At 45.6% G+C, this 19223-nt stretch overlaps 1 protein-coding gene across 1 annotated transcript in view; it reads right to left on the bottom strand.

Annotated features, from left to right (window-relative positions):
* PDE2A (phosphodiesterase 2A) overlaps nt 1–4722 on the bottom strand; it is a 168516-nt gene extending 163794 nt beyond the window's left edge. The window contains exon 1 of the mRNA XM_069070795.1: nt 4603–4722. Within this exon, the coding sequence (XP_068926896.1) occupies nt 4603–4676 (74 nt within the window). The 5' untranslated portion in view covers nt 4677–4722. The remainder of the gene's footprint in view (nt 1–4602) is intronic.
* Between the last annotated feature and the right edge of the window lie 14501 nt (nt 4723–19223).

Genomic DNA, 19223 nt, shown 5'->3' on the forward strand with positions numbered 1-19223 from the left:
GGGAGTGGGAAGGAAGGAAGAGGGGCAGAGAGGGGCTAGCAGAGGGGTGGGGAGGGGAAGGATGTAGGAGGAGGGGGTACAGAACCTTTGTGGTGCCGGTACTGGAGAGGGAAGCTGATATTAATGCACCACACCCTGCCACACACCACCACAACCACCCCCATCCCACCCCCATTGTGGGGGGAGGCCTCAATGCCTGTTAGCAAGGGGCCCAGCCCTGGACTGGGGAGGTGAGACATCACCCGTATACCACAGGAGCCAAGGGCTCCAAGGAGGGGAGCTCACTACCTACTCTCAGGAAGCATTTGCTCTGAATGAGGAAACAGGACTTTTGTCTATAGGAAGTGTCTCAGTCTGAGTGGGGAAGCAGGTCAGCCCTTTGCTGGATGCCTTTTCTTAAACACCCCTCTGGCCCTGAACACCAACCACATCCCCCACTCTAAGACACCTCCAAAGTCAGTTGCTTCCCCAATTGATTCCCCTATCAGTGGGAAACCTGACAGGGAAAGCCTGCTGTCCCTGTCCCTTTGGTATATGGACCTGGACTTCTTCCCTGACTCTTCTGTCTCCTGCCCCACGTCTAATTAATGTCCAATGCTATTTCTTCTCCCTACCCAATGTCTCTATATTCACATTCTCCCTCTCTCCATTTCCAAGGTCCCAGATCATTGCAACAACCTTCCCAACCAGCCCCTCTGCCTTCAGTCTCTTTCCTCCCATCCCTCCTACACAAAGGAACACAGTCACTTTGCTTCAATCCAAATTTCATTCAAGTCTCTCCACAGTCTGCTCCTAGGTTACCTCTCAAGTCAAATCTCACTGCTCCAGCTCCCACAGCCCCCTTCCCTTCAAACCCCTACTATACAGTCATTCATTCCCACTTTGTTCACACTGCCCCCTTTTCCTGGAATGCTCTTCCTGATCCCCCCCCCACTTCAAATCCTACCCATCCTATCTTCCCAAAGTTTTCCTGCCCAAAAGGGGCCACTAATTTTCTATGCCCCCTCCGCCAATGGGGAGGCTCCATTCCCTTGGATATTTTTATCTTACTCCATAGTGGCTCTTAAGTAATTTTATGCATACACACGTGTCTTCTTTCAATATGCCTTTAGGGATAGTCCAGAAAATGGATAACATAACATAATTAGGGGAGGAGGGAGGTGGAAAACACATATATAATCATTAATTTAGAAAACCCATAGACCTAGAAGAGACCTTAGAACACAGAACGTTACATCAGGGAAGGAATCATAGATAGACAGGTGGTATATTAGAAAAAACAGTGAACCTAAAGACAGGAAGACCTGAGTCCAAATCCAACCTCAGACACTAGCTGTACAATCCTGGGCAAGTCATTTAATCTCTGCCAGCCTTAGTTACCTCATCTGTAAAGTGGGGATTATAATAGCACCTACCTACCAGGGTGGTTGTGAGGACAAAGTGTGGTATTTATAAAGCTTTGCAAACCTTAAAGCCCTATATGAGTGCCAACTATTATTACCATTAATCAAATATCAAAGTTGAGAGAATCATGGAAAACATGGAGTCCAATTCCCTCATCAAAACTGAAGCCAAGAGAGGAAAAATGGCTTTGCTAAAGTCATAAGCTTAAAAACTAGGCTTCCTGAGTCTAAGTTCAGAGATTTTTCCTCTTCACCATGATCCAAGAGAACTTCTCAGAGGATGTGGTGTTGCCCTGGTAGGTGGTAAAGGAGAGGGTGAGCAGGCCTCAAGGTCAGACTATCCCTTATATCCCCTCCACCCCCCTCCTATCCCCCTCCCACCCCCGGCCCTGCCAAGTCTCCATTAGAGTCTTTCTCTTCTTTCTTACTTTCCTCTGCCCACCACATTATGAAAGGTCCACAGCATTTAGAGTTGGAATAGACTTTTACAGGTCATCTAATACATTCACCTCATTTTGCAGATAAGGAAACCGAGGCCCAAAGAATTAAAGTAGCTCAAGAAGGCACAAAATGCAACACTAAGATTCAAAACCCATGAGTCCCAACTCCTTTTCCAGTACACTTCCTAGTATGCCCACACTTAATTTGTCTATTGTGGGGAGAGGAGCACATGGCTACCAAGAATGGAAGACATCCAGAAAGGCAAGAAACCAGGTGTGGGGAAACCTGAGGCCTCCAGGCCACATGTGAGCCTCTAAGTCCTCAAGTGCTGAATCCAAACTTCACAGAACAAATCCCCTTTATAGAAGCATTTATTCTGTAAAACTTGGACTCAGTCAAAAGGCCACAGCCAAGGACCTAGAAGGCCACATGTGACCCAAAGGCCTCAGGTTCCCTGGCCCCCTCCTCCATATACAGAGAAAGGCTCAGGGAGTTCCAAGGGACTTCAAAATTTTGCCCCAAATCAGTTAAAGGCCTATCATACCTCAGCTAAACAAAACACTTTAGATATAAAGATTTGTATTCATATACATGGACATATATAGCCCCAGAGACATACTTATATATGCATACATACACATTTATTCAGACAAATTCACTTGCCTGTGATCAAATGAGTTAATATGTGAAGTACTTTGCAAAATCTAAAACATTATAGAAATACTAGCAATAGGAATGCTAGCTATGTCTGCATATAAACCTCTAATTCACACACAGATACATGTAGTCACACAGAGAAGTTATCCAGTCCGTTAAGACCCTGATAGAGCATTGCTGGAGAGCTCCTAATTTATGGAGAGGCGTCTCTTCTACCCATATACACTCCCCTCCCCCCCTCCCCCCTTTCCATTATCTATAGAGATACTCATTTTAGTTGGGTTGGGAATATGTGTGTGTGTGTGTAAAATATGTACACATTCATTTGTGTGTTTTCTGTACCATTAAGTAGGTATAAGGATATCTGGTCTAACTATCTCTGACTTGCTATATGATCTTGGACAAGTCCCTTCCTCTCTCTTGTCCTCAGTTTCCCCATCTGTAAAGCTGAGAAGATTAAATTAGGTGATCTCTAAAGTCTGACAGTATACATTCTAGGATGTGTCAATCACTCATATAATGGGTGTGGGGAGTGGGAGTTGGGGATGCACTTGTAGAAGGGAAGGTTCTCCATCAGTCAGGAGCTCTGCAGCAAACTAACAAAGTGAAGGAAGAATCGTTCTCTCTGTGTACAGGACTATATCGATCTATGAATTATGGGTGTACACAGACATGTGAATTTCTTGTATGTATCTATTGTGTGTAATGTGTCTGTGGTATATGTCTGTGTCTACCTAGAAATGCATTCATACACACAAAGAGACATACAAAAAAATCCTATGGAAATAACTTCCCCTCCCAAATACACACACAGACCCAAACCACATAGGAATACAGGTCCATACACACAATAATGCACAAGTACATTTCTTTTACAGAGGAGTCAGTGCACACATACAGACACATACAATCTACAAACACACAGTTAGTCATATGCAAACTGTCACACATCCAGACATCCAAAATCAGTCACACATACATAGACTTACACACACACACACAAAGAAGCTCTGGGCACACACACCTACACACGGGAACAATCTCCTAGCTCACACGTGGCCGCCCCCACCACCACAAGCTTCAATCTCAGCCACCCACTAACCCCCTCCCAGGCACAGGCAGACTCTGCTGCGATCCCACCTGCGGGGCGCCGCCTTCCTCCCTCTCTTTCCTTGCCTTCCCTCCCTGGCTCCTAGCCCCTCGCACGTGCCCGGCCCCCTCACACACGTGCGTGAGCACACACGTGCACACACCGGGCTCTTCTCGCTCCCCACCGCATCCCCAGCCCCAGCCCCCTACTTTCCTCGATCAAGAATCCGCAGGGAAAGGCCACGATACCCAGGGCGCCTGAAGGGACACAGCCTAGATCCCCTATAGGTTTCCTCACCCCTTCCCTTCCTACCCAGCCGCTAACCCAGGCACCACCTGGCTTGGTGTCTCCTAATCCCCCTCTTTCGAAAACCCTGGATTTCGAGTGTCCCTGGATTGTCCACACGAAGAAAGATTCACAATTATCCGTGGTTTGGGATTATCCGGCCCCAGAAGGAGGGGACAGAATCTTCGCACTGCTCTCCTCCCTCCCTTTCTCCTGGACTACCAGTAAAGTTGGCCAAAGTGGCTACGGGAGCCCACGTCCCTTCCCCGCACACGTCCCTCCTGAACTCCAGCCCCGGGCCACGCTGTCCCCGAGCCTAAGCCGGCTAGGCTGCCTGCTTCTCCATCCTTCCTCGGCTTCTCTTCCCACCCATTCTCCTTCCCGCTCAACTCGCACCCTATCCCCATTCCTGAGAGCCTGAGAGCCCCCCTCCCGACCTCCCCTGACACTCCTCGATCAGACCCCCCTGCCCCGATCTCTCTGGGCTCGGCCCCGGGCCCCTCTAACATTCCTGGTTCAGTCCCCCCGCCCTCCTCGGCAGGCCCCCCTACACCCACTCGAGACTCAGCCCGGACCCCGGACTCTCTCACATACCAGCTCCCACACCCCAGATCCCTGGACCCTCCCCTCCCCCCCCCCACCCCGGCCCGGCCCCGACACTCGTGGCTCCCCCCACCGCTGCCCTCCCTGGCTACCCCAGTGCAGCCCCGGGCCGCGGACACTCACGGCTCGGGCTCCCCGGGCCGCGCCGGGCACTGCTGGCTCCGGCACAGGATGGAGTGGCCGCACGCCTGCCCCATCGCTCCTCATCCTCCGGCGCCCGGCCCGGCCCGGGCGGGGCCACTCAGCCCCAGGGGGGAGGGGCGGGGCCCGGAGGGGAAGGCAGGGGCGGGGCTGAAGAGGAGAGGGGAGGGGAGAGGAGAGAAGTGGAAGGCTCCGGGAGAGAAGAGAGGAAGGGAAGGGAGGGAAAGGGGCTCCCCTCCCCTCCCTGAACCCAGCCCGGCCCGGCCCGGGTGGGTTCTGGCCCTCTTCTCCCGGCCTCTCCCGGACAGCGCTCGCTCGCGGCTGCTTTCTGCTCCCTCGGCCTCCTTCCTCTGCCTGCTTGCTCTGCTCAGCTCCCTGAGGGGACTCGCCTTAGCGAGGAGACGGATGCTCGAGCAGGTCTGATAATGCAGAGGGAGGGGAAAAAGGAGGGAGGAGAGACCGGGAGAGAAGCAGGGACAGAGGGAGGACAGAGCTAGGAGAGAGACAGAGACAGAGACAGAGAGAGACAGAGACAGAGAGAGCGCTGATACAGGCACTTAGAAAACTCCCCCATGGAAGGGTCCTAGGGGCTGCTGGGAGAAAGGGGGACATTGGGAACTGGGGGAGAGATGATGGCATGAAACAAGGAGTCAGGGACTTTTCTTGAATCCCTAGGGAGAACCAGCCTAAGAGGACAATCCACACACACACATACACACACCTCGCCATGTGGAGTCTAAAGCAGCCCAGGCCTAGGAGGGGGGCTGGGCTCCTCTCAGGGAGCCTCACGAGGCACAGGCATACAGAACAATAAATGTGGCACAAAAACACAGGCAGAGTAAGTCAGAGGTTGGCAGCCTTTCAGCAGTGGCCAAGCAAATTGGCTGACCTATGTTCTTCTGGTAGGGGGGAGGGCAGGGAATGACGCCAAGAGTAGAGAAGGATGCTGGGGAAGTGGCACATACAGGAAGGCTTCTCTCTCCAAATGTGCTCCAAAGATCTTCACTTTCCTATTCCAGCAAACAGACTTTCATTTAGGTTCAGAGGCTCCTCTTTTAAAATGCAGATATCCTATAGACAGGTACTGCTTAAATTGGCTGAGTCAGCCGAAGGCAAGTAAGGGATGGGAGTTTGGGACCCTTGGGAGGTGGAGCAAGTGCAAGAATTGGTGACTTGTATCAATGCCACTGAAGTGACAGGGAGACAAATTAGTGTCAATATCAGGGAAAACTTCCTAATAACCAAAGTTGCCCAAATGTACAAGGAGCTAAGTCAAGAGTTAGGTGAGTTTCTAACACTGGAAATCTTTAAGTGAAAGCTGGATAACCACTTGTTGGGCAATGTGTTTAATATTTCTGCTTAGCAGCTAGGCAGCTCAGAGCACTGGGCCAGGAAATCAGGAAGACCTGAGTTCAAATCTGGCCTCAGACAAAACAAACCACTTAACCTCTGTTTGCCCTAATCCACTGGAAAAGGAAATGGCAAACCACACTAGTGTTTTTGCCAAGAAAACCCCATGGACAGTGTTGTTGTGCTATGATCCACAGGGTCACAGAGTCAGACAGGACTGAACAACAACAGGATGAAATAACTGCTCTCTGGGGTCCGATCCAGCTCTGAGAGTCTATGATTCTAATATTTTCCACCTTGCATCTACTTGATCCCAATTCTTCCCTCTGCACTCCTCTCTCATCAGTCTTATTGTTCCAAAAGAACAATTTCAAAGCCAGAGGGGACCTTAGAAATTACCCAGCTCAACCTTCTCATCTTCATGTACATCTCCATCATAGTATCAGTCTTGCTCTGTCTTGGTCTCAGTCTTACAGAATTGAACCATCCTGATCCCAACCTGAGCCCCAGACCTAGCCTCAGAGATATTTTAGGTCCACAGTGAGATCTGCCCCCTTCTCCCGTCTAATCCAAGGTTGAGCCCTTGACTCCAGTCCCAGATACACCTGAACTCACAGACAAATGCAAACTCTCTCTCTCTCTCTCTCTCTCTCTCTCTCTCTCTCTCTCTCTCTCTCTCTCTCTATCTATCTATCTATCTGTCTCTGTCTCTCCCCTTGGAGGTCCCTCTTTTCTTCTTGGTTTTATATACTATTATCTGTGATGAGGTGATTATTTCATTCTCTTCTCTAAATTGATGGCACCTAGCAAAATTTCTTGTTGAACTAAACCATTGAAGATATCATAGAGGGGATTTTTATTCAGGTACAGATTGGGTTATATGGCCTCTGAAGTCTCTTCCAGGTTAGACATTCTATGAAGTCACTGCATGTCTCCAGGCCTCAGTTTTCATCTCTGTGAAATAGGAGTAATTATCCTTGCACTCCCACCCACACAGAGTTGGTGAAAAAGGACATGGTTTGTTGTATAGTTCTCTCTTCCCAAATTCTACCAAATCTCTGCTCCCCAGTTTTGTAGCTTCTAATAATGGATACTCAACCCAAAAGGATGCTTTCCTTCAGTCTTGGGGACTCTGGGCCTGGCAGTGGGGAAGGCTGGGTTTATGTTGGAAGAGAGTTCTAAAGATGGACCTGGCTGACTTCATAAAATCACAGCTCCTCAAACTGAAGATAGTATTTAGGGTACAACAGGAAGCCTGGTGGACAGGAAGTCAGGAGAAATTCAAGTTCAAATCTCACCTCCGATACTAGCTGTGTAACCCTGGGCAAATCTCTCTGACTTTGACTTTTCTCAGCTACAAAATGAGGGTGATAATGAAACCTCCATGTTGTGAAGCTCAAATGAATCCAGTTCTATGTAAAGTCTTCTGCAAACCTTAAGGCCCTATAAAAATAACATTTGTTGTTATTATCTAGTCCAACCCATCCCTGATCAAAAATTCTCTCCACAGCATGCAGCCTCTGCTTAAAGATCTTTTGTAATGGAGAACTCGCTGCCTTCCAAGCCAGCCCAGACTTTGGGAAAGGGGCAGCTGGGTGCCCCAGTGGATAGTGTACCAGCCCCAGAGTCAGGAGGACCTGAATTCAAATCTGGTCTCAGACACTTGACACTTACTAGCTGTGTGACCCTGGGCAAGTCACTAACCCCTGATTGCCTCAAAAAAAAAAAAAAAACTAAGACTTTGGGAAAGTTCTGTTACCAAAAATTGTCCTTTTATTGAGTCTAAATCAACTCGGCATATCTCAGCCCTAGTTCTGATCTCTAAGGTCAATCACAAGAAGCCTAATCCCTCTACACATGGTAGCTGTCCAAACCCTTGAAGACAGCCATCATGTCCCCTTTGAGTCTTCTTTTCTCCAAATTAAATAGTCCCAGTATTTACAATGGATCCTCCCAGGACTTAATTTCAAGTCCCCTCACCATACTGGTGATTTCCCACTAAATGAGCTCCAGCTTATTAAAGCCATTTCTCAAGTGTGGTGCCCAGAACTGAACCCGATACTCCTGATTCCGTCTGCCCAGAGCAGAGGACAGGGGTACAGTAAGAAAACATGTAGAATGTTGTTTCTGCAGATGCAGACTGAGGTTTGGAGGAAAGGGTTTTCTTCCTTCCAGTCCCCCCCCCTCCCGTGGAACACAAAAACAGTACTGGGACATAAGGAAGAAGATCTGAGAATTGGAAGAAATGAAAAGAAAAAAAAGCATTTGGCAGTGCCAAATGAGAGGGACTGGGGTCAACACTAAAGCAGAACTTCCCCTTTGTTATGTTGAGTTGTGTCCAACTCTTTGTGATGCCATTTGGGGCTTTCTTGGCAAAGATACTGGAGTGATTTTCCATTTCCTTCTGTAGCTCATTTTACAGATGAGGAAACTGAGGCAAACAGGGTTAAGTGACTTACCCAGGGTCACACACTAGTAAGTGTCTGAGGCTGGATTTGAACTCAGAAAGATTAGTCTTCATGATTCCAAGCCCAGTTCTCTATCAACTTTGCCACCAAGCTGCCCAGAATTTCCCCAGGCTATAATAATAAAGTGAATCACTTCCAGGTACCTTCTTCAACCCTAGGACTGCCTGATTTCTGGGTTTTGTGGAATCGGGGTGTGGATTGGAGTCCCAGTAGTTCTGGGATTGGGGACAGCTGGGGCCAGTCCCAACCTTCATTAGCCTCTTAACCTTGGAAAAGTCCCCTCCTATCTGCCTTTTTCTGGCTTATGTAATAATGCAAATATCATACCTTTCATTCCCACTGAGTTACAGACACACACACACACACACATACACACCACCTTCAGGGAAGGATGAGAACTGGGACAGAGAGCCCTCTGATTTGGAGACACCAGGATATTGGATGAGGCATCCCTGGATGGAACTGGAAGGCAAAGACCTGGGTTCCAGCTAAGCTTTGTCCCTTCCCTCCTCTCTGACCTTAAAGTTTCCTTTGTCTAAAATGAGGGGTTTAGAAAAGATGGGCACTATTACCTCTTGGCTTGTTGAAGCTAAGATGAAGTGTGAGAATATTCCCAAGTCCTATTACCAGCTATGCTAAATAGGACCAACCAGGGCCAGGTGGAACCTTATGGGGAAGGGGGGACAGGGTGAACTGCTTTCCCTGTAAGCCAGCCTGCTTGCTCCAGCACCCGCACTCCCCACCGCACCCCATTCCAAATCCTGGGGAAGACCCAAAGTGAAAGTTTGTGCTAGGCTCACTGGATCTTTCCCCCTAGCGGCCCCACCCCACCCTCCCCCTCCCTGTAGAACCCAGGAACCTTTCATTCCTATGCAGGCGAGATAGAGATGGGGAGGTAGAGGAATCGATAAGAAGAGTTGGAAGAGTGTTGGTGAGAGGAACGAACAGGGAGTTTATACCCTGAGCTCAAGACCTGTCTGAAGACAAAGTCATTCCCCACCATGCCCTAGAAATAGACTTGGAAGGAATCCTTTGAGGGGCTTGTCTTGTCCAGATCTCTGCCTCTGAGCAGGGTTGTGGCTGGTCCCAAATTTGCTTTTTATTCTTACTCACTCCCCTTCAGGGTATGACAACCTTCCTTGCTATTAAAGCCCCCTTCCATCCAGCTTCAATCTCCCATGCTGCATTGAAGTCAGTCTTCTGCTCTATCTTCCAGTGAGAGATTAATTTGAAAATATCTGAAGCTTCTCAAACCTGCTTACTGGATCACTCTGTAGTCTCCCCTCTCTAGATTGGCCTGAGTCAGGACAGGGTCCCAAAATCTTTCAGAAAGGGACCCCAGAGCCCATCTAGTCCAACCTCCTGGCTTAAGATTCTACAAATATTAAGTGTAGGAAGTAGGATTTGAACCTGGATCTTCTGATTTCAGAAGGAGGGCTCTTCCCACTGTAAAACACTGCCTCCTTTACCTGAGTGGGAATTTCCTTTGTGACACATGACCTTTGTATAAAGACCTCCAATAAGCAGGAACCTACTACCTCCATTGTATTTTTGGATAGCTCTCATTATTAGGACATTTTCCCCAACATCAAACTTAAATTCGCTTCTTTGCAATTTCCATCCATTGCTGCCCTCTGGGGCCAAGCAGAACAAGACTAATCCCTCTTCACTATGACAGTCCTTCAAATACTTGAAGACAGCTGTGGTGTTCCCCCTGTCTTTAATTCTGCAGAACATTGCTTGTTCCTTCAAATGAAGAAAGCTTGCCTGCTAGTACTCCAATCTAACTTTGGACCTCCCTTCGATCCCTAGGCCTTTCTGAGGATAGGGGTCATGCATCCCCCTCCCTCAAAGCAGGGGTTATTCATAGCTAGAGCTAGGTCTCCTGCCCCCTGCCCCCCTCCGCTTAAGAACAATGCCCAGTCAAGGATCCTCACTCTCTCTCCTCCCCTCCTACACCAGCCTCTCAGGTCAAGATTACAGCTGGGGCCTTTGGCAGCATGGGAATGTCACAGCTGTTCCAGATCATTAGTTCTGTCTCATTCCTTCTCTTGCCCGCACTGGGACTGTTCCCGTCGTGGCCTCAGAATCAATGTTCTGCCAATTACCTGCCCTTGGCCCCTGGGGAGCTCTGGCCCTGCTCAGCCCTCACAGCCACAGACCAGCAACTGACACTGGGAATAATACAGAGTTCCCAATGTGAACATTACCAACTGTCATCTCCCTCTTCATCAAGGGGCCACCATCATTGTCTTCCAATTTCTCTAGGGTTTTCCTAGGGGAAAGGAAGCAAACTTCTTCTAAATCCAAGAGGGCAAAATAGAACTTAAGGGTTAGGGACAGATCTCAGACAAATGTATTTGGACTTAATATAAGGAAGAACTGACTTCACAAAATTACAGAATTTCAGAGTTAGGAAGTGGCCATATAATTGGTGCTGGTGCTGGTGGTTATTGTTGGATTTTTTTCAGTCATGGCTAACTCTCCATGACTCCATTTGGAGTTTTCTAGCCAAAGATACTGGATGGTTTGCCATTTTCTTTTCCAACTCATTTTGCAGATGAGGAAACTAAGGCAAAAAGGGTTACTGTGCCCTACTGAGCTGAAGAATTACAGCAACAATACAACCATAAGGTGATTATCTAGCCTTTGTTTGAATCCCTCCAGGAAGAGAGAGCTTACTACCTCCTCAGGCAGCCCATTCCACTTTGGTGTAGCCTTAACCATAAGGAAGTTTTCCTTATACTAAGCATAAATTTACTTTTTTGTCAATTTTTACTCATTATTCCTACCGCTGTCCTCTTTGGGACAAACAGTCTAATCCCTTTCCCACAGAACAACCTTTCACACGATGCCAGTCATCATTCCTCACCCCTAGCCTTCTCTTCTTCAGGATACAGTGACCCTCTCATTTCCTTCTACTGATTCTCCTATAACATGGACTTGAGGACCTTCACCATATTGGTTGCCTTCCTCTGAATGACTTTCAGCTTATCAATAGCCTTCCTCAAATGTGGTGTCCAGATGTCCTAAAATGTAACTAGCATTTAGTTATATCACTTATCCCTGTCCACCACCCTTCCCCCAAATAAGTCCTCCCAGAGTTTGGTGTATTAGTTGTTTGGGGAACAAAAGAAGGAATAATAAGAATGTTGATGGTTGTTATCATGCTTTTCCCAGTCACTAGGAATAAACTGAGAGGATAGAACAGTGATGAAACCCGTACATGGGCATGATTCTGGGTCAGTCAGATGTTTGTTTTTTTCTGGTGATTGTCCTTGAGATTGGGACTTAATTAGAAACAGCTGGTTTGAGGAAGGAATTGAGGAATGGACTGAAGAACTATACTCAGAGCCAGAGATGTCTGGATCCAAAGATGCTCTAGAAACAAACACAGTTCGGTGGACTGACTCTAGTGGTAGTAAGCTCTCCATCTCTGAAAGTGTTCAAGCAGAGGCTGGTTGACCACTTTGGGTGAGGTTATAAAGCAGATTCCTATTCAGGTAGGGATTGGGCTAGATGCCCTGAAGTCTCCTTCAACTCAGATATTCTATGACTACATTATGTTCCATGACATTCCACAACAGACAGGCATTGCAGTCTAATGGAAAGTGTGCTCTACTTTGAGTCATGACACCAGAGCCCAAGTCCTTTGGGCAAAACATGTCCCTATTGCCTTTAAATAACATTCAGTGTACAAAGCCCTTCATAATCCAGCCTCACCCTACCTTTCCTGCTCTCTCTGTTACTTACTAGATGGGTGACCTTGGGCAGCCATTTCATTTCATTGAAGCCTTAATTTTTCCATCTGTAAAATGGTGTGGAGGTAAGAAAGATCCTCCAGACCCTCTTGTCTAGGCCTTGAGTCAGGAAAGAGAAAAGCTATTTGTGACTGCTTAAAAAGTAGACAATTAAGGCTTTCTCATGAGACATATTTTGCACAGCCTAGTTGCCCTTCTCTGTAAGCAGCCAATGTTGAAATATATAGCCAAAGTGTCTTAAGGAAATGTGTTTTTGTCAAAAAATCTTACCTTATGTGAAATATATTGATTGTATCTGTTCGAGCATTCCTAGTTGATTTATTTCTCCATTTTATATGTTACATTATATTATATTACTTTGTATTATATTATATTACATTACATAGTGTTGGTTTATATTATAATACAATAGATATGATATGTTGTTGTATGATATGGTATGATATTATATATGATATGATATGATATGATATGATATGATATGATATGATATGATATGATATATTAGCAGCTAGCTGGGACAGTTGAATAGAGCACCTGGCCTGGAGTCTAGAAGACCTGAGTTCAAATCCTGCTTTAGACATTTCCTGGCTATGTGACCCTAGGCAAGTCACTTCACCCCTGCTTCAGCTTCCTCAACTATAAAATGAGGATGATAATAACATTAACCTTCCAGAGATGTTGTGAAGATTAAATGAGACTATTTATAAAGGGGTTGGCACAGTGCTTGGCATGTAACAGGCAACAAATAAAAGTTTGTTTCCTTCCTTCTTTATGTTATACATGTCCCAAAAGTCTTAGTGCATTTTAAGTTTTAATTCCAGCCATGAACCCTCTATACACTCACAGAAAACATTTGAAAATTTGATTATTAAAATTTTATACTTAGATTTGTGAATTTTTAATATTTTTTACAAATTTTAACAAGACTGGAGTGACATATAAGACAGCTTTAATGTTGAATTATAATCAGAAACATCAATATTTTAAAGTTTCAAATAATTGGCCTTTCAAATGTTGCCTTTTTTAAAGTCTTCAGCATTTATATTTCTAATGTTATTAAAGCTTAAAAGTGCATGAAGACTTTGGGGACCTGCTGTGTAATTTGAATGCAGACTTTTCTGTACTTCCCAAACTCTTTGGAAAAGAGGATTTAGTATCTCTGGCCAAACCAGTTCCCCTTGCAATGACTTGTACCTGATCAATACAACAACTTTGTCAAATCCTAATCAACTTTCAGAGTGAGGCCATGTTCCTTCTACAATGGTGATGATGATGCTCAACACTATCCACCAAACACAAAGTCCTCCACAAACTGAGATTATCCTACCTTTTCCCTTATGTCCTATTTCTCCTCTCCTTTCAATATCTACTCCAGGCAAACTGGACATCTCTCTGCTCCCTGGGTACTCCCTGTGATCTTCCATTCCTGTACTTTTGCCCTCTGATCTTTTTGCCCTTGTGTCTCTCTGGCATCATGGAGAATTTTACCCTATTATTGTCATGATTACTATCTGTCTTACTACATTCCTACTGTGTGAAATGAACTTTGATAGATATTGGGGTTACAAAGGCAAAGATGAAATAATTGCTTCCTTTAAGAAGCTTGCATTCCACTCTTTTTCTATCTCTTTTACCACTTCAATGTAGTCTTTCTGTTCTGTCATGTGTGTCCCTCAAAGCTCTGTCTTATGACTTTTCTTCTCTACACTCTCTCTTTATTCATCACACCAATAGCTTTAACCTCTTTACACATGGATCCCAAATACATCTCCAACCCAAATCTTTGCCCTGAGCTTTAAAGCTATGATAACAACTACCTGCTAGATGGATATCTATGCCTGGAAATATTGCTAGTAGCTCAAACTTGGCACGTCCAATACTGAGCTCATCATCCTCCCTCCTAAGCTTATCCCACCTCCCATCTTCCCTATTTCAATTGACGGCATTGCCATCTTCCCCATAATCCAAGTAAAGTATCTCAGCATCCTTTTTTACTCTTCCCTCTTCCTCACCCTGTCAATTCAAACTCCACAATATATTTCATCCATCCACCCCCACTTTCTACTTACACCATTATCATACTAGTTCACTTATCCAGACTATAGTAATGCCTCCTAACTGGCCTCCCTGATTCTAGTTTCTCCCCATTCCAATCTATCCTTCACATTACTGCCAAAATAATCTTCTATGTCATTCCTCAAACCAAAAACTTGCCCAGATGATAATGTATAAACTTATGACTCAGGCATTCAAGACTCTCCAAAAACTAGTTCCAAGCTTTATCTCATACTATTCCCCATTTATTCACTTTGTATCCCAGGCAAACTGGGCTATTATTTCTTTGTTCTTATCCGTGCCTGTTCCTGCTTCTGTTTAATCGAACAGATATTCACTCCTGGCTAAAGTTCATTCCCTTTACATCTCCACTGGTTGAAATCTTTCTCTCCCTTTAAGATCAAATTCAAATGCTACTTTTTCAGAAAATCTTCCCTGATCTCCATAGCTCTCTGTCCCCAACAAAAAGGGTTCTTTCTCTCTGCAAATTTCCTTAGAGTGTTTTGTCTTAATTTCTCCCTTGAACCCTACCTTGTTCCAATTATTTGTGTACTTATCATATCCATGCTATAAGATAATAAACTCCATGAGGTCAGGTACTGTGCTCTGTCTTTATGTCTGCCTTGCACACATAGTCTCATAATGAATGTTTGTTGAACTTAATTGAATGCATAAGTCCTGGAGCCAGCCTTAAAGAGGACTGGCAGTGTGGTTAGGTAAGCAAGACCCACCCCTTCCCAGCTGACCTTGCAGCATCTGGAGCCTAATATACCATTTACTGAATATTAATGTCAAAGGAGGGTTCAGAACCCTGGAGAGCACCCCCAAGCCCATAGCCTAGGAAAGGATTGTGGATGGATTTCTTAGGAAAGAGTCAGAACTCTCTCTGGGGATCTGGCTGATGGCTGTTCCCCTAGTATAGATAGGGGAGACAGTGAATCTTTTGTCCCCATGATTCATGGGCAAAGTAAAGCTAAAACTTTTTTTGGGAATTATGTGGTAAAGTGACTAGGAATCAAGAGATCTGGGCTACAGGAAACCTCTCACAGACCCAGATATCCTAATACTCAGAGCTGGAAGGCACCTCAGAGACCATCTAGTCCAACCCCTTTGTTTTAAGATGAGCAAACTGAAGCCCAAACTTGTCCAGGGTCATCACAGCATAAGTGGAGGTTAGGTTTCCAACTCAGATCTTTCGACACCTTTCCATATCCAGGCCTCTTTTCATCATACCTAATTCTTCCATCAGTCCTTTAGGACCCGGTCAGCCCAGTGAAGTCCAGCCCCCTCTACCCCAAATTATCTATATCAGAAAGCAAAAGTGGAGCACATAATAATGACTTTTGAGTCCCCTTTTCTGACCTGAGACAGTGGGTGAGCAATTCAATTCAAATTACACTTGGAGTTCTCAGTCTAGGAGGGAGAAGACACATACAGAGATAATTAAACCATACACTGTTGACAGGCAACATGGTGTAATAGATAAAGAACAGGCCTTGAAATCAGAAAGACTTGGGTTCAAGTCCTACCTCTGACATATAGTAGCTGTGTGTCTCTGGACAAGTCACTTAACTCCTCAGTATTAAGAAAATAAGTTACAAAGAAGGTGCCAACCTGCATTGGTAGAGGGAGATTCCTCATCAAGGAATTTCCTAAATCAATGAAATCACAGGTCCAGTCCTATCCTTATCTCCACATCAGAGATGGTCAAGCAGAAAAGTCATCACCCACAAGGCATTAGGGAAGGCTCTCTGGTGAAGATAACATTTGTGTTGGACCTAGGGTGGATAGGAATTCAAGAGATGAAAAGGGAAGAATGGGAAACCACACCATAGGTTCACCAGGCCATCACCCCTGAATGACTGATAGATAGTAAGCTTGGAATGGGAAGAATGAACCAATGGTCTGGAGATCTCAGTTAAGCAAATTCTAAATTTGACACTTTAGGAAGATACCATCTTTGCCTGGAGCCATTCCTTACATAGAGGGAGTTAAAATGGTCCTATTACACCAGGTCTAAAGGAACTTGAGCCTACAAATAATTAGAAGTTTACAGAAGACCCATCCAATCTGGGACTGGGCAGTTTTCTCTGATAGGCATTATGATCTAGAGGATAGAGTGCTAGACTTGGAATGAGGAGATCTGGATTCACATCCCCTTTCAGACCCTAAAGGTGTGACCATGGACAAATGGTACCCCCATTTCTTCCTTCTTTTTTTTTGGAGGGGGGAAGACAAGATAAGTTAAGTGACTTACCCAAGGTCACATTAGCTAGTAAGTGTCTGAAGCTAGACTTGAACTCAGGTCCTCCTGACTTCAGGGCCAGTGCTCTATTCATTTTGCCACCTAGCTGCCTCCATTTCTTCATTCTTAAAATGAGGATAATCATATAGGCACTGGTTTCCTCACAGAGTTGTTGTGAGGAAAATGCTCTGCAAACAAATGTTGGTTATTACCATAATGATGTTCCCTTGGTGTGTTATTTCTGAGTGTATATTAAGAATCATCTCTATTATGTTTCAAGTCTTGGAGCTCAGGGACTGGGAAAGTCCAAGGGACTCAGAGGCCTTTGGGATCAGAGAAGGTGAGCAAATTATGAAGGTTTTGAGCTCTGGAGCTAAAGGAAAAGGTCCCTTGGATCAGTTCCAAAGAGAAGCCGGAAGTTGATTTGTGTAAATGAGGTGTGAAGTCCATCAGGGCAGGATCTTGACATGTTTTATATAGATAGCTACACAAAACCAAGTGGATAGAGACATGGTAGAAAGGGGAAAAAAACCACAAAATAAACTAGATAGCTGTTTACAGACACCTCCCTGGAAGAGCCCCCGCCAAAAAGGTGATGCCCATGTTCTCCTCCCCCTCCTCAGTTTTCTGCTTTCCACACCACCAGACCCTTTCATAGTCACAGAGTCTCAGAGCCTTAGACCATTTGAATCATAGGCAGAGATGCTCGTAGCTGGAAAGGTCCTCAGGGGCCATCGATCTGATCTTTCCCTGAAAGAGCACCACCTGTAATCTTCCTGACAAGGATGGGAGGGAGCCAATCAATCTTTTTTTGGATACTTTTCCCAGGGATGCGGAGGTGGGGGAGGGAAGGTGGATCACTATATACCAAAATAATCCATTTCATTGTGGAACAGCTCTTATTGTCAAAAGATTCTTTCTTTTGTTGAGCCTAGTCCCTTACAGAAACAGATTCATAGAATTTCAGATCTGAATGGGACCTTGGAAGGCCTCTGTCCTCTCTGGCCTCCCTGATAGGGGGGCTTCCAGTCTCTGCTTGCATGCTTCAGTGACAGGAGGACCTTCCCAAAGCAGTCTGTCTCATTGTGGGATGTAGGCTCTGATGGCCAGAAAAGCCTTTCTTATTTTCAGCCTGGGTCCCCAAGGATCACAGACAAGTAAAATCTCCAAGATGGCAGGGCCCTCAGAGGGCATCTAGTCTGGTCTCACTCCTAGACTAGGTATCTCCTCTAAAGCAGCCCTGGCTAATAAGGGAGGGGGAGGTCAGAGAGCTTCTATTTGCTCCCTTCTGGGGCTGGCTGATGTGGAGGTTACTGGCCCTACTCTCTCTACTTCAGTCCCTCTGGCACCTGTACCATCACTCCCAGGTTTCTCAACTATGGCAGCTGCCAGCTCATCATAGATGCCTGTCATATATCCTCAAGAAGAGAAGTGGGTGGAAGGGAGGGAAGAGAAGGGAAGAGGAGAGGGAAGATGGGGGGGTCCCTGAGACTTCTCAGAACTGACAAAGAAACCTTAGGTCCCCTTAAGACTGGAAGAGTCTAAGGGATGGGAAATCACAGGAATAAACATCCCCTCCCTTCTGTGTAGTGACTTAGAGCAATTTCACACCCAGTCGTGGTAAAGTAGGAAACTCTGGCCTAAGAACCAAGGAGAGCTGGGTTCTGGTCCTGACTGCCTCAATAATTCTATTTTAACTTGGGAAAGTCATTCTCTCTCTCTCTCTCTCTCTCTCTCTCTCTCTCTCTCTGTCTTTCTCTCTTTCTCTTTCTGTTTCTCTCTGTTTCTCCCCCTCTCCCTTTCTCCTCAGCTTTTTTCATCTGTAAAATTAAGAATTCTTTGACTCCAAATCAAGTGCAAATTCCAACTACCCCATTTTCCTTCCTCCTCCTTCTCCTCCTCCTCCCAGTGGAAGAGACTCTGTCCCTAGAACTTTGGACTCCAATAGATGAGCTTTCACCTAATTTTTCCCAGAACCAAACCAAAGTCACCCCGCTTTCCAGCTATTCTCAAACCATTTTGTTGGTTTTCAGTCATTTTTAGTTGTGTCTGACTCTTCATGACCCCATTTGGGGTTTTCTTGGCAAAGATTCTGGAATGGTTTGCCATTTCCTTCTCCAATTCATTTTACACATAAGGAAACTGAGACAAACAGAGTTCAGTGACTTTCCCCACAGTCACACAGCTAATAAGTGTCTGAGGCTGGATTTGAACTCATGAAGATGAGTCTTCCTGACTCCAGCCCCAGTGCTCTGTGCACTATGGCACGCCCCCTAGCTGCCACAAACCTGCCACCCCATATATACTCACACCCACTCCTTTCCCCTCCTAGCTCCTTATTACATGTAGTCTTCTTTTAGAATATAAGCTCCTTGAGGGCAGGACCTTATTTAGTTATATTTGTTACTGGAGCAGATAACACAGTGTCTGGAACATGGTAAACACTTGGTAAATGCTTTTCATTCATTCATTCTTACAGTACAGGGCTGACTTATCACAATTACCTGTGTATGTTTCATATCCCTCTACTAGGCTCTAAGTTCCATGAAATCAGGGACTTTGTATCTCTCTAAGAACCTAACATATGATTCTGTAATAGCCAATCAATTATTCAACATTTATTTAACTACTACTATGTGCCAGGGGACTATGACAAATACCTGTGTTACAGAAACAAAAAAATAAAAGTTTCTTCCCCCAAGGAGCTTACATTTCTCAGGG

Source organism: Petaurus breviceps, unplaced genomic scaffold (genome assembly GCF_028583685.1).
Source record: "Petaurus breviceps papuanus isolate PSGF00001 unplaced genomic scaffold, PetGlider_PUasm1.0 90823, whole genome shotgun sequence".
Classification (NCBI taxonomy): domain Eukaryota; kingdom Metazoa; phylum Chordata; class Mammalia; order Diprotodontia; family Petauridae; genus Petaurus; species Petaurus breviceps.